Here is a 15,746-nt window from a genome sequence, read left to right as displayed (position 1 = left end):
AAGTCAATAAACCATGACTGAAGGTAAATGGCTAAACAATCTCCTTGGAAATGAGATGTGCTAATGCTTATACAACTGCATACCAATTATCATTAACTTACCACTAGTGGTTCCCCATAAACTGACCTAATCACAAACTAATACGTGAAAACTAAGCAAAAATTTCAAAGTCAATAGACCATGACTGAGGGGGTGGGGTCAAATAATCTCCATGGAAATGAGATATGCTAATGCTTATACAACTGCATACCAATTATCATTAACTTACCACTAGTGGTTCCCCATAAACAGACCTAATCACAAACTAATACATGAAAACTAAGCAAAAATTTCAAAGTCAATAGACCATGACTGCTGGGGCGGGGTAAAATAATCTCCATGGAAATGAGATATGCCAAAGCTTATACAACTGCATACCAATTATCATTAACTTACCACTAGTGGTTCCCCATAAACTCACCTAATCACAAACTAATACATGAAAACTAAGCATAATTTCAAAGTCAATAGACCATAACTGAGGGGGCAGGGCCAAATAATCTCCATGGTAATGAGATGTGCCAATACTAATACAACTGCATACCAAATATCTTTGACTAACCACTAGTAGTTCACCATAAACTAGACCTAATCACAAACTAATACATTGTTGCCGCCGCCGCCAGAAACAGCATACCTATGTCTCGCTTTTTGACTCCGTCAAGCGAGACAAAAACTAAGTACATTTATCAGTAAAATACTGAAAAATGAAAATAAATATTTTCAAAATGTTGCTCTTGATATTGTATGTTGGTCATAAACAAGCTTCCTCCAAATTTCATATAATTCCATGAAGATTTGACAAAGTTATTAATGTCTTAAAATACTTTAACCACATACTCAACCTAAATGTTGATGCCGCTAACGTCAACAATGGAATCTAGGATCGCTATATCCTGTTTTCACGACTCAACGAAAATCAGAGTAAACTAGATTTTATATAATGCAAAAATAATACTAAAAGAACACCTGAAAATTACTTAAAATTTTGGATTTTTTTCATATAAATGTCCTCTATATTGCGTTCTAATTGTGATTAATAGATTGAGTGTTGGTTGCTTAACATCCAGTGGTAAATATTTCATGAATGTTCATATCCTTCATGTGAAGATTTTTTTTTTTTGATTTTTCAATATAATTGTAGAGAAAATTTTCCTTTAGTCTTTACAAACTCCTTGTTTCTCAGGGAAAAAAATACCTGGTGAACAGCTAATCCCATACAAGAGAGTATTCTGTCCGGCATATCTTTCATCTCTGTTGACAGGTCTGGAATACCTTCCATCAAAACTATAATTCAAAATGTGTACATACTAAAACAAAATGCAGTTATTTTTTATTTAGTATATTCCTCCAGAAATTTATGTTTATCATCATTGAAAAAAAATCAATGGAGAAATCTGTTTATAATCATTGTTAATAAGAGTGCGCATGCTGAAATGTCTCGCCTGTTTTACTTATCACTTAATTTATGTTGAAAGTCTGTAATTTGAAGGCTTTACTAGAGGCATCACATAAACTTAACATTGACCAATGAACCGTGAAAATGAGGTCAAGGTCATATGAATCCATCCGGACAGACATGTACACCTTACAATTATTCCATACACTAAATATAATTGACATATTGCTTATAATATTTGCAAAAAAGACCAAACCACAAAAACCAAACACTGTTCAATGAACCATGAAATTGAGGTCAAGGTCAGATGAAATCTGATAGTTGCACATGTGCCCCTTACAATTATTCCATGCACCAAATATAGTTGACCTATTGCTGATAGTATTTGAGAAATAGACCAAACTACAAGAAGAGTGCACACACTGAAATGTCTCACCTTCTTTACTGACCATTGATTTTATGTTGATAGTCCTAAATATAAAGCTTTACTGAAAGTATCACATAAACTTAACATGATCCAAGAACATGAGGTCAAGGTCAGATAAACCAAACCGGAAATACATGTACACCTTACAATCATTCAATACACCAAATATAGTTGAGGTATTGCTTATGGTTTCTAAGAAACAGACTTAAACAGGAAAATTAAACATTGACCAATGAACCATGAAAATAAGGTCAAGGTCAGATGAACCATGCCAGACAGACATGTACACCTTACAATCAATCTACGCATTAAATATAGTTGACCTATTGCTTATAGTATCTAAGAAACAAACTTAACCATGAAAACTAAACATTGACCAATGAACCATGAAAATGAGGTCAAGGTCAAATAAAACTTGCCAGACTGACATGTACATTGTAAAAATATTTCCATACACTAAATATAGTTGACCTATTGCATATAGTATTAGAAAAAAAGACCAAAACACAAAAAACTTAACTTTAACCACTGAATCATGAAAATGAGGTCAAGGTCAGATGGACCTGCCAATTGGACATGTACACCTTACAATCATTCCATACACCAAGTATAGAAGACCTATTGCTTATAGTATCTGAAAAATGGACTTGACCACGAAAACTTAACCTTGTTCACTGATCCATGAAATGAGGTCGAGGTCAGATGAAAACTGTCTGACGGGCATGAGGACCTTGCAAGGTATGCACATATTAAATATAGTTATCCTATTACTCATAATAAGAGAGAAATTAACATTACAACAAATATTAACTTTTTTTTCAAGTAGTCACTGAACCATGAATATGAGGTCAAGGACAATGGACATATTACAGACGGAACTTCATAATATAAGGCATCTATATACAAAGTATAAAGCATCCAGGTCTTCCACCTAGGAAAATATAAATCACTATACCTATGTCGAACTTTCTGCAACAAAAGTTGCAGGCTCAACAAAAACTAAACATTGTTCAATGAACCATGAAATTGAGGTCAAGGTCAGATGAAACCTATCAGTCGGACATGTACCGTAGAAAGGCTTGTATAGTTCGCACTGGTACATAGTCCGCACCCCCTTCTCCCCACGAAATTTTAGGTAAAAAAACTTTTTGTAACTGTTAGAAAAGGTCTAATGAAACTCCGGTAATTTTAAATCCTGTGCGGTCGTTTGCGGTATTTTCTTGGAAAAACCTGTTTTCCATCATCAAACAGAAGCTGAAACTGCTTGTAAATGATTCTAGAACGCTTCATTAATTGTTAAAATAAGTTTAATTCACTTAAAAAACAATTTAGAAACTTGTGTATGTTTAAACAGGAAGTTTAAAAAGCATGTGTAAAAGAAGAAATTAACCGGTGAGAGTCGAAATCCGTACATAACAGATATCACTATAATACAACTTTGAAAGTAAAACAGTTCCATCCTTTTGTAAAACAGTCTTTAATATATCTATCACATTAATGTTTGAAGGGTCTTAAGCTAATACAAACGATATTAGTCAGTATGAAACACCAAAACGGCACTAACAATAACCGATTACGTTTTGTAGTTTACAAATTCTAAGCTGGTTTAAGGTTGTCTTTTTCACTATGTTTGTATCGTTTCAATCAAGCAGATACCAGTTTATTTCAACCAATGCATTGAAAAGAAACGATAAATTTGTAATGAAAGGTTTAGTTTTTATATTTATCAGTATTAATTTGATATTGAATAGAAATAACTTATTAATATGGATGAGTTAAAATTATTAGTTTGAAAAATAAGAGCGCCCTCTACAATATAAATAACAAAGATGGCGGAACGTAAACAAACCACCTCTCCCGCGAAATTGAAATTTTTCTCTTATTTCTTGCTTATTGTACTCTATAGTCCGCACCCCGTCTGGAAGGTCCAATTTTGGAGAATAAAACCGCGGACTATACAAGCCTTTCTATGGTACCCCTTACAATCATTCCATAAATTAAATATAGTTGACCTATTGCTTACAGTACCTGAGATACGGACTTGACCACGTAACTATAACCTTGGTCACTGAACCATGGAATAAGGTGGAGGTCAGGTGAACCCCACCTGATGGACATGTAGATGTTGCATGGAACCCATGTACCAAATATAGTTATCTTAGTACTCATTATAAGCAAGTATTTCACTTAGAAAATAAACAGCTGCGCCATGAGCGCATGATACACCGGTCGTCTTGTGTGTGAATTTTTATGCAATAAGCATAAATAGTTTCTGACATACGGCGTGACATGCGAAAACCCCCTTTTTTTTTACAAAAAACTCAATATCTCTAAAATAAAATTTTGAATCAAAACCAAAAAGTATACAGATCTTTAGATTAATATAACTAAGAAGTGTGTAAAATTTTAAGCAATAAACATAAATTGTTTTTAGAGATACGGCGCGACATGTGAAAAACCCCTCCCCCTTTTTTTACAAAATACTCAACAACTCAAAAATAAAATTTTGAATCATCACCAAAAAGTATACAGATCTTAAGGTTAATATAACTAAGAAGTGTGTAAAGTTTTAAGTAATAATCATAAACTGTTTTTGAGATACGGCCCGACATGTGAAAAATCCCTCCCCCTTTTTTAACAAAATACTCAATATCTCTAAAATAAAATTTTGAATCATCACCAAAAAGTATATAGATCTTGAGATTAATATAACTAAGAAGTGTGTAAAGTTTTAAGCAATAATCATAAATTGTTTTTGAGATACGGCGCGACATGTGAAAAAAAAACACACACCTGTTTTAGTTACTAAGTCCCGTAACTCAAAAAGTTTTAATCTTATTTTCACCAAAAAGTATACAGATTGTTTGACCATCATAAGAAACAACTATGTTAAGTTTCATGAAATTTGGATAAGTCATTCTCAAATTACGGTGCGACATGTTTACGCCAGACAGACAGACGGACGGACACCGGACATTTGTATACCATAATACGTCCCGTCAAAAATTTGACGGGTGTATAAAAAATTGTAATTTTTTTTCAAGCAGTTACCGAACCATGAAAATGAGGTCAAGGACAATGGACATATGACAGACGGAATCTTCGTAACATAAGGTATCTGTATACAAGGTCTTCTACCTTCTGAAATATAAAGCTTTAAACAAATAGTTTACGCTGTTGCCGCCGCCGGATTGTAATACCTAGGTCTCCCATACTGCAACAGCGAGACAAAAATGCAACACAATAGAAAAAAAAAAAAAAAAAATTAAAGTGTTTTGTGGGTTGAACCAGGAAATCAATAAAAATCAGGTATTTATCAAGAGTAAACTGGCAATGTTGGTTTGTCGTGTATAAATTGTCTTGAACGTGCATGAAATATTTGTAACTGGCTGTAAAGCAACAGCTATTCATAAATATTTGTTGATTCTTTTCTTATTTTAATTAGAAGACGAAATATGCATTTTTCTGGTTTTATTTAATTAATTTATGGTATGCATTCCATTATGTATAGTTATTAAATTGATGCCATTTTAAGCAGTGAAAATTAGAATATCGCAAAAAAATAGTAATTAACATGAAATTGGCATTTCCATTAAAAGTTATATGGTAGTTGTAAGAAGGTAACAATCAACCAAGTGGGTGAGGGTTCAAATTCTATGCGCCAGCTTTTCAATTTAAATCTGCTTTGTTAGGTTGAGGTTTGAGAAAACACCAGCTTTCTCCCCCTTTTTATTAATATGTACCTCAAACAACAAAATTGGATTATTCCTTAAACAAAAATCATTATAAAACTACTGAGTTTAAAATTGCTCGGGACAGAAACATTTTGTATCAATGCATGTAAAGGTAATTAAGTTTTCCTAGTGTAGTCTTTGAATTCTGACCCTGGTTCATTCAGTGCAAAAAGTTACGTTATGTAAAGGGAACAGATTGACAACAGTTGGATCACTTCACAGGAAAACTATATTTTGCCACCCTGTGATATAATAGTTCCTACTTACTCTGATCAGACAATAAATCTTTCATATCAACAACAAAAAATCCTTTTTCTTCCACGTCATCCTAAAAACATAAATACAGAACTGATATATACAAATATTTATGTTTTTTCGGACTGATAGTCTACTGACACAAAGAATAGTCACAAGAATTAAAGAGTCAAAGGTCTAGTTTTCATAAATCACAAGCAAGAAAATATTGTGTGCTTACTGAGTATGTTTCAAGTATTACGCATACCGTTTCATCTGCAGTTTGCAATTTGTAATCTGTAAATGAACACAATGATAATTATGGTTTTGATCAATTCTGACATTTTTTATAATCCAAGAGCTTATTAATTTGATCGCTCTCAGGGATACGAACGCCATTGTTTCCATTGATATAAGTATTCTTTCTCAAAAAATAATTACCACTGGACATTAAGCAACCAACAATCAATCAATCAAAAATAATTCAACTGCACATGTGTTCCCTATTTGATTCAATCTGAATATAGTTTTTCACTTTAAAAAATAGTCAAAATAACTTAAAGTTAACACTAAAATAAAAACCAACCAAGTCCAATTACTAGTAATACATAGACAAATGCAATTTTTTTCTTCTAAATTTTGCTCTGGACAGTGTCTTATAATTATTTCCATGAAGTTTTAACAGATTTTAACCCTTGACTTAAACGTAATAGTCTATCAACAAGTACTCCCCTGATAGTCTATCAACAAGTACTCCCCTGACTTGAATGGAATAGTCTATCCACAGGTAATCTATTGATGGCTGAGTTCATTATTGATCTACCCAGATTTTAAACAAAACAGAAATAATAGCAATAAACACAACAGATGATTACTTACATATCATAAAATGTTAATGAATTTGACTTTTTTAAAAACATTTGATCAACAGTGAGCAACAAACATGGCATGTAAGTTTCTTAATAGTGTTGATAATATTGAAGACTCTATTTGGGCTGAGGGGGTGTTCCATAGTTGCCAACTGACATGATATTCACGTGTAATACACGCTTTTTCAACAGTTTACATGCGAGAATTTTGTCACATGGCGTGTACACGCGTTTCGCCACTTGACACGCTTTTTCGTTGTTTTGATTTTTTGGTAGTTAGTGATATGGCGATTCTCGGGTTTTTTCATTATTAGATAAAAAAATACCAAAAATTTCCAAGTAATTGTATCGTCGCCATTGTTTATTTTTCTATATGGACGAACAGCAAAAGCCCTTAAGGTAACTAGTTTGTGATTAGTTTTTACGATTTTGTGACTTTCTTTCAAATTCACTATGGGGAAATGTCGACAGAAATAGTTCGCTTTCAGGACCTGTACCGTCATCTAAAGAGCCGATTGCTATGCGAAAACGATGTGTACGTACCAAGATAAATTTCAAGATTTACAAATTATATTTGGGAGTTCAAGTTTAAATTATAGAGAGATGAGTAACGCATTGTGTACCCTATGTTGCAATCATAAAAATACATGTGAGAGGAGAACTACAAAGTAGCGATTTGATTAAGCATTTAACGTGCTTAATGGTAATCAAATAATAAAATACTTTTCTCTTTCAGTTTCAAATCTAGCCAACAGATTCTCACAGGACAAAGGGGATGGAAATATCACGGAACTGTTGAATCAGTTCTCATAGTACCAGCTGTCTTCTGATGAACTACCCAGTTTTGACCAGACAATAGCCTCAGAGACAATAGCAACATATATAGTTCGTTGGGAGCAATGGCAAAGATAATAGATGACAAAAAAACGTTATGACACTCTTTCAAAGCTTGATCAAGCTATTCAAGTTCAGCCAAATATTAATTCTGACTTTGAGAGAACATTTTCAATTATAAAGAAATCAACACTGAATTCTTATCAGAACTCGACAATGATATATTGTGTGCCTTGTTATCATGTTTGAATATGTGCCTAAGCCTAGGTTGTTGCTTTAAAAGCAGCAAAACAGACCACTGTTGAATACAATAAAAGTTTACTCTAGAATATTGTTTTTGTTATATATTAACAAATTTGTATAATCATGATAATGTGAAATTATGAACATTGTTCATACAAAAAAGTCTGCATCTTTGTAGCGCGTTTTCACACGCTTTTTGACATGTCATGTCATGACATGATTTCTCATTGTCAGAGGTTGGCAAGTATGGGGTGTTCTATTTCTACTACTATCATTACGCTGTTAACTACATTTTTCGAGTTAATAATGTAACAACAATAACCCTAAATAGCTGATAAAAACATAGAAAGGATCTCTTGAGTTGAAAATCATCCAATGGCGTGGGGGAATTCAGAGCAACCATTTATTCTGATGCCTGTCAAGGTCAAGAAAACTATGCATGCTAAATACACTACGTGTTACTAAATAAATAAAACCTTAAATATAGATACTGCTTAATACTGCTTTTCTGTATTGTGAAATGAACGCAAATAAAAAAGGGAGATATAAAAACATGAGGATTATGAAAAGAAAATTAACAGAAAGTTGTTTAAATTCAATGTTTGTTTGTTTTACTCTTTAAAACAGAACAATCTTGAGAATCTGAGTTGTTTTTTAATATAAGGCACAAAACGGTTTATGTGAGAGCCTTGGAAAGGAGTCAATCATAAAAGATAAAAAGATTGCTTGACAGAATTCGTATCCCAAAAGTTAGAAATAATTGAAAAGTTTTGGGGGAAGAAATCTTTTAAAAACAAAAGGATCAGAGAGCTCAATTTTTTACTGGGGTCCCAAATACTTAATTTTGGCTTAAAAACTAAATTATTCATAGGTATCACTAAAATATTTTCAGGATAGAAATGACAATGAATGTCAAATAAAATTTAGAAAATAAATAAACATTGCACAAAAAATAGTTACCTTGTAAAAATAAAAATGTAAAATTCTTGACTAATACATACCCATTTGTAAGACTGTGACCAGCTAAGGAAATATTTCTCAAATACTTGAACCTTTTTCACTGTGGGAGAGTGGTCATTATAAGCTGAAATTGAAAAAGTAAATGCTGACTAACATCCACTCAATATTGTTGAAATGTAATAAAAAATTCAGGCAAACTTTATTTTAATTACTAAACTACTGATTTAGTTTTTCAAATTTTCAAAAAAAAATATAATTGTAGTTTCATGCTATTTTATTCCCATTGACTCTACAAAATTTATTATGACATGAAACTGTACCTCTACCCTTCGTTTGGGATATCCTACATCATCTGAGTGTTTTAAGTAGAGAATGGGCATGTGTATGCATGTTTGTATTTAGGGCTATTCCATTAAAATGTATGTGGGAGGGTAGGAAGGGAAGTTTAATGATTGAATATGGGTCATGGGTCTTTTTTCAGTATGCATCTATTACCATTATGTAAAATTATCTAAAAAATTTGTAAGGGTTCCGCGGAACCCAGTGTCTCGTCTACTTTTTCTGTTAATCACAGGCTCAACAAAAATGAGGAAGTAAATCAATAAAAATATTCCTCTTGATACTATCTTTTGATTGTAAGAAGCTTCTGTCCAAGTTTGGTAAAAATCCAGGATAGTTTATGAAGCTAATAAATGTTTAAAAACTTTAACTGCAGACTGAATGTAATGTTAACTGGAAGAAAACAAAATTTCCTTCTAGATACTAGCATTTGATCATAAACAAGCTTCTGTCCAAGTTTGGTACAAATCCAAAATAGTATAAGAACGTTATTAAAATTTTTAACACTTAAACCACAGAGTGAATGTGTTGTTTCCTGGCAGAAAATCTAAGTCCATTTAAAAGTAAAATTCAGAAAAAATTGATTTTTTTTTTTACAAAATTTCCTTCCCGATACTAGCTTTTGATCATAAACAAGCTTCTGTCCAAGTTTGGTACAAATCCAAAATAGTATAAGAAAGTTATTAAAATTTCAAAAACTTTAACCACGGAGTGAATATTTGTGGCCGCCGCCGCCGACGGAATGTAGGATCTCTATGTCTTGCTTTTTCAACTAAAGTCGAAGGCTCGACAAAAATGGTTGTTGGTTGTAGGGATATTTTGAAAGTGCCTTCCTACCCTCCCACATACATTTTTAATGGAACAGCCCTTGCCTTCTTCTGAAAAGTAATACTTCCATCCTTTGTATGGGGACTGGACCTCAATGACAGTCTGGACCATCTGTGATGCAGGCCTTCTGTTGGGCTGTGGATCATCCATCATTCTTCCTCCCCTGCCCTGAGATTCTAATAATAGATTATGAGTTAATATGATCTGATACTTGATAGAAACATCTAATCAGCCTGCTTCTATTTTAAATATTCAGTTCAACTACAACATTTTGAACATTGTAAGACCATAGCAACCAACAAAATACACATTCCTTATGTGGGTCAGAAATTTCTTCATAAATAGGCTGTTAAAAAATTAATGATTAAAAACAATAACTTTGGCCCACAATAAAACCTTCTTCATTTGGGTGTGTTAAAGAGGAGAAATGTACAGGGAAGTTAATTACAAGTGTAATTTCATATATACCCAAAAATTATTTATAGGCTTAATTGAATGGTGCAAACTTTTACATCTTTTTCCTGATAGAATGTTTATTATTTTTAAATTAACCCTAGTACTGCCATCTATAAATAGATTATCAGTTCACTGCAGTGCCATGATGCTAATTAGCCTCTGCATCTCACTGTGCTGAGTTGTTAATTTATCAGTGTTACACAATGTAATTGTTTTATCAATTTTCTATGATTTTTGAACATTTTAGAAAGTAACATTAAATGAGTTTGTTTTGCAGAATTGAATGCAGAATTTCACAGTATAAAATAAGAGACAGTGGATTATGAAATTATTTAGATATAGCAAATGAAACTGGAAAAATTACGTTTTTATTTATTTGATTATTAAAAATATTTGTAAATCTCATTTAATTAGCAAAAAAAAGACAAATAATATATTTTATTATTTCATGACAAACTGCTTCCTGTCAACCCGGTTGACATCGTCCAATAATTTAAACCATGAGTGTGAATTTTCCTTGTAAATCGTTATTTTACTTTTCAATATTGTTGCCCTTGCTCCCACTCAAAAAAGTCTAGTATGCATCCGTTTGGTTCTTCAACTAATTTTCTTATGAAATCTTAATTAATAATTATAAACGTAAGCAACCTTTTATCTCTGTATTTTCTCCAACATCAAAGTTTAACTTCTTTTCCAGAATCAAAAGCTAGACCACATGTATCCAGGTTTCTACGTATCCTAAAACGGCGCTATTTTTTCGTTCTTTTCTAGATTATCCTCATCAAAACCTATAAATTCTTCGTCCGAATCATCTTGTAGAAATATTTGTCTTTCAAAATCACGATTTTCATGGTCTACTTCCTATTAAAACGTGTTCCCATCCGCTACTTCAACAAATACTTCCATTGTTTCATACTCGAATGTAAACAAACTACGGGGTCAATTTTATCATCAAAATAATTTTAGAATGGAATGCGGGAAGCAACCAATGAAAACATCTTTCTACAGGGAAATCCTTGTTCTGACGCAATATCGACTTAAAATAAAAATATCTGTGTGATTTGATTGGCTAGAACTCGAAACCTTTACCTTATATAGAAAGTCAATATAGTGACAACCGGCACTGAATGAACCTATCGGAAGTTATCAATATATTGATGACCGGCAGTACAGTAAAGTTATATGGGCCATCACTATATCGACGTCCTGCAGTACTAGGGTTCATGTTTCAGATACTAAAAGTTGTGACCAGACATAAGCATTAAAGTGCAAATTTGTCCCATTGTTTCCATGTGTTTATGAACGCAAATACAATAATTTTTCAATACACATTCAGTCACACCAATATAAATTAAAATCTTTTAGTATTTCAAATTCAAAGTTCTTTGCTCTGTTATGAGAAAATTTGAACAGCATACAAAAACAGCCTTCTTCCATCCCTGAAATGGCTCTTCTCCAGTAGGCCATACAAATATTACTGAAACTATGCTTTTAATTTTTATTTGAAATCTATATTATCTTACCGTGCATTATATGTTAAAAGTTGCGTTGTTTTCATGACTATTGTATATGTGTATAGATATTGTTATTTAGTCAATTTAAAAAGCTCTCTAGAGCTTGTTTTTATGTAGTCTGTTAACTGAATATCGACTTTAAATAATTTGAATTGAATTTAATTGAGTTGTAGTCTTGAATATAAATGTTATATATTCCACTGGATAATAAGCATTCAACAATAAATCATATGATTACCAAATGTACTCATGAATATATATATTTTTTAACATGAGTTGATACTGATTTGATATTCACCACATAATTATGCAATATAATGTTAACTTAATTTACGTGAATTGCCTCTCCCTCTGTTGCCATGGTGACTGTAGTAACGACCTCCACCACGACCTCTCCACCAGCCTCGACCCCTCCATCCTCTCCCTCCCTGCCAGCTACCAGCACTAGAGGTACTTGTTTGGCTCATCCTGTTTGTACTTTATACCTTTAAAGATAGTTAATTAAAGACCCATTAGTCTTTCTTTTACATAAATGTACATGTATTCATGAAAATATAATAAATTAGCACATGTGTATGAAATAGGATTCTAACCCAGTTAAGGTGGTACCTAACACTACAGGGAGATAACTCTGTAAAAATCAGCTAAACGTTTTAATTACGTTGTATTGTTAAGGAAATATTAAGCTTCTTAATGATCAAAATTAGTGTTAGTCAAACTGCTATATAACCAATGAAATTTTTCTGATAAAGTGGTTGGTTCAAATTTTTTGAAATTTTTATATTTTTGTCAAAGGGTCAAAGTAAACATTTTGTCAAAATTTTTTGAAAATTAAACGAGCCAAATTAATATTAGTCAAGGTGTTGGGTACCACCTTAATCTATTTTTGAATATATTTATATTAATCGTTTTATATATCTTTACAAGAATTATGAACAGTTTGTAATTTACCCACAACATCATTCTGTTAATGCATAAAATTAAAATTAGTCAATATTGAAGCGAAGTCTGAACTCCTATGCAATGATCTTATGTTCATCAGGTAAAAAAAGTTCCAAACCCCAAAAACAATTTAATCACTTATATAAGGATAGAAATAGACAACCATTGCACTTCTTAAGTTTTTTTTATGTGTACAATACACATGGCCTTTATGCTATTACTTTCTGAAGTACATGTACTGGTACATACATGATTATGAGAAGTGGTGTATATATATGTGACATGTCGAGACAGCAATTCATTTTTTTCTTATTCTTGAGACAACAACTCAATGACACAAAAACCCTAATGACATCTAAAGATCATCTATAAAGTAAGTCCTGAACAATTGCAAAAACAATCTCTGTACTAGAACATTATGAACGAATTTAGAGAATGTGGTGCATAAAAATGTTATAACACAGAAGATTTTTTATTTGAAAAATATAAGGTAAATTGGCAAAATAGAATATTGTCACAAAATGTTGGAAAAAAATTACAGACTCGGTACAGAAGTGCATTTGCCAAATTTAGGTGTGGCGTCACCCCTTTGCGAATAGAAACAGGTCACTATGAAAACAAAACTGTAAATGAGAGAGTTTGCTTTTTATGTAATGATAAAATTGAAGATGAGAAACATGTTTTATTAGGCTGTCCCTTATATGCAGATTTGCGTGAAAGTTTATTTTACGAGGTTAAAAGAAGTAATGTTGATTTTAATATTTTATCTGATAATGATAAATATAAATAAGAAGATATCTTTTTAAAAGTACTGATTGTTATGATATGGTTGCCAAGACCTGCTTTAATATTTTAAGTAGAAGAAATAGTTTTTATATGCCTGATTGATAGTTATGTTTTATAGAACTCAAACATTTTATAGACATGATAAATGTAGTTATATTTTTTTATAGAATGGACATGATAAATATATAGTTATAATTTATTATAATTTCTATAGTCTCTCATAATTCTTTATAGAATGGTACTTGTATTTTAACTTACAAAATTACTGTTTTATACAATATATATATATTATGATGATTGTATTACATGTATTACAAGTGGTGATACTTTAATAAAATATTGAATCTGAATCTGATTAATTCATGACATAAGACTATGTACTTAAAGACTAATTAGTGCATGTTGTCAGATGGCTTGGACTATTCTGTCATAAGTAAAGACAACCTCACTTCACAGTTGGACAGATACCACAATTTCTTAATTACAATTCAATTCCTTATAGATAATAAATTAATTTTATGTACTTAACAGAAAGAAAAATTGAAACATAAAAAACACTCTATGAAAAGAAATGTATGTGTCTGGTATCTGTTTTTAATCATTAAGTCTAGAAATGCTAAATATTAAAGAAAGGAGGACGATGCCAACTTAAAGAGCAATGATAACAGATAATTTCTCATCAGGTAATTTTCATATAAATTGTATTCAATAATGAACAAGTTCTCTTCTTCAATATGTTCAATACACACTTTGATAATTCATTAGATTGCATACCTGCCTACTTTTGAAAATCTCAAAGTGGTTTTAGTACATAACAACATTTTTAAGAGTTACTGTGTATTGCATGCAAGTTTTTTTTTACTTTAGAAATTTAGTGTCATATCTCTTCTTTTTTCTTATGTTATACTGATGAAATGCCAATTAGTTTTTATCTTCTTTTTAATTGCATGATTCTTGAACTTTTTTAATGTGTAGAAAAGAAAGGAGATCCAATACCAACAAGATCTTTTCTTGTGAAGGAATAACTGACTGTTGACCTATTCTAAATATTATTAGAATTGCTAATACAAGCAAGATCTTTTCTTTTCGAAGGAATAACTGACAGCTGACCTTAAGAGTTTTCCTTTATATATTAAATTTGACACACAAGGACATTTTAATATCTGAATCCTTGTGAAAAATTAAATACAATAGTTTTTATAATTAGTTATTTTTATAACGAAAATGCACTGCACCTCAAACTGTACTAAGCATGCTAAGATATGCTCACTTCATTGAATTGAATCAAAATTCATATTTAGACAAAATAATCTCAATTGACTAATTTGGAAGGCCTGATACAAGTGATTAAAATCAAATTTGACAGAAATAATTGTGTCAAAATTGATCCCCCCCCAAAAAAAATAATTTACCCCCCTTTATTTTGCTTTAGTGAAATACACTATGCTGTTGCGTATTGACCCCCCCCCCCCCCCCCCTAAAAAAAATGCTTTTTTTTTGCCCCTTTTTGGCACCAAATTCCTAAACGTTTAAGGCAATTACCCCCTTTAGTCTAGTCAATTTAGTGAACAACCTGCAACTAATTGCAACACAAAGTTTTTCTCTGAAAAACAAGTCTGTTACTATCTATGAACAACATACTAAAACTATACAAACATACCTTTTGCGGAAAGTGGTGTAATTTATAAAAATGTTTTGTAGTAAAAGTAAGGTTATATGAGTTGCTTCCCCTTATTTGCCAAAGTTGAAAAAAATAAAAATTATACAAAAAATGTTCTGTATTTTTTAAAACAGTTGAAATAATACAATACAATACATAATTATTTCAATTTAAAAGAATAGTTTTATAAATAAACCAATTTCCTGTCTCAGAATTTGTATATTTGAATAAAGATATAGACCGAGATTGTGTTCCGCTATTTTACAATCCAAGAATCTAATTCTCCAAAATAGTGTTGGTAAGTAACCTATAAATGGAAAATTGTACTGAATTAGAGTGACCAACTTAGTCACATTCTTACTTGGTATTTGAAAGAATTCTGCCCCTGTGTTAAAGGCACAGACAGTTTATTTTTTGTTTGGGAAGGGGTTCCAGAAACACACGTTTTGTTTTTTATAAAAAAAAATGTTATTGCAAGATTC

At 31.6% G+C, this 15,746-nt stretch overlaps 1 protein-coding gene across 1 annotated transcript in view; it reads right to left on the bottom strand.

The window, feature by feature from the left end:
* Positions 1–15,746, bottom strand: part of LOC127704307 (DNA helicase MCM8-like) — a 98,512-nt gene that overhangs the window by 75,242 nt on the left and 7,524 nt on the right. Inside the window, exons 2-6 of the mRNA XM_052208317.1 lie at positions 12,211–12,361; positions 9,951–10,082; positions 8,781–8,863; positions 5,867–5,927; positions 1,238–1,326 (exon numbers count right to left, since the gene is read on the bottom strand). Coding sequence (XP_052064277.1) covers positions 1,238–1,326; positions 5,867–5,927; positions 8,781–8,863; positions 9,951–10,082; positions 12,211–12,343 — 498 coding nt within the window. The 5' untranslated portion in view covers positions 12,344–12,361. The remainder of the gene's footprint in view (positions 1–1,237; positions 1,327–5,866; positions 5,928–8,780; positions 8,864–9,950; positions 10,083–12,210; positions 12,362–15,746) is intronic.

Source organism: Mytilus californianus, unplaced genomic scaffold, assembly GCF_021869535.1.
Source record: "Mytilus californianus isolate M0D057914Y unplaced genomic scaffold, xbMytCali1.0.p SCAF_6, whole genome shotgun sequence".
Lineage (NCBI taxonomy): Eukaryota > Metazoa > Mollusca > Bivalvia > Mytilida > Mytilidae > Mytilus > Mytilus californianus.
Note: the sequence above shows the minus strand (reverse complement) of the source record. Positions and strands in the feature narration are given on the sequence as shown.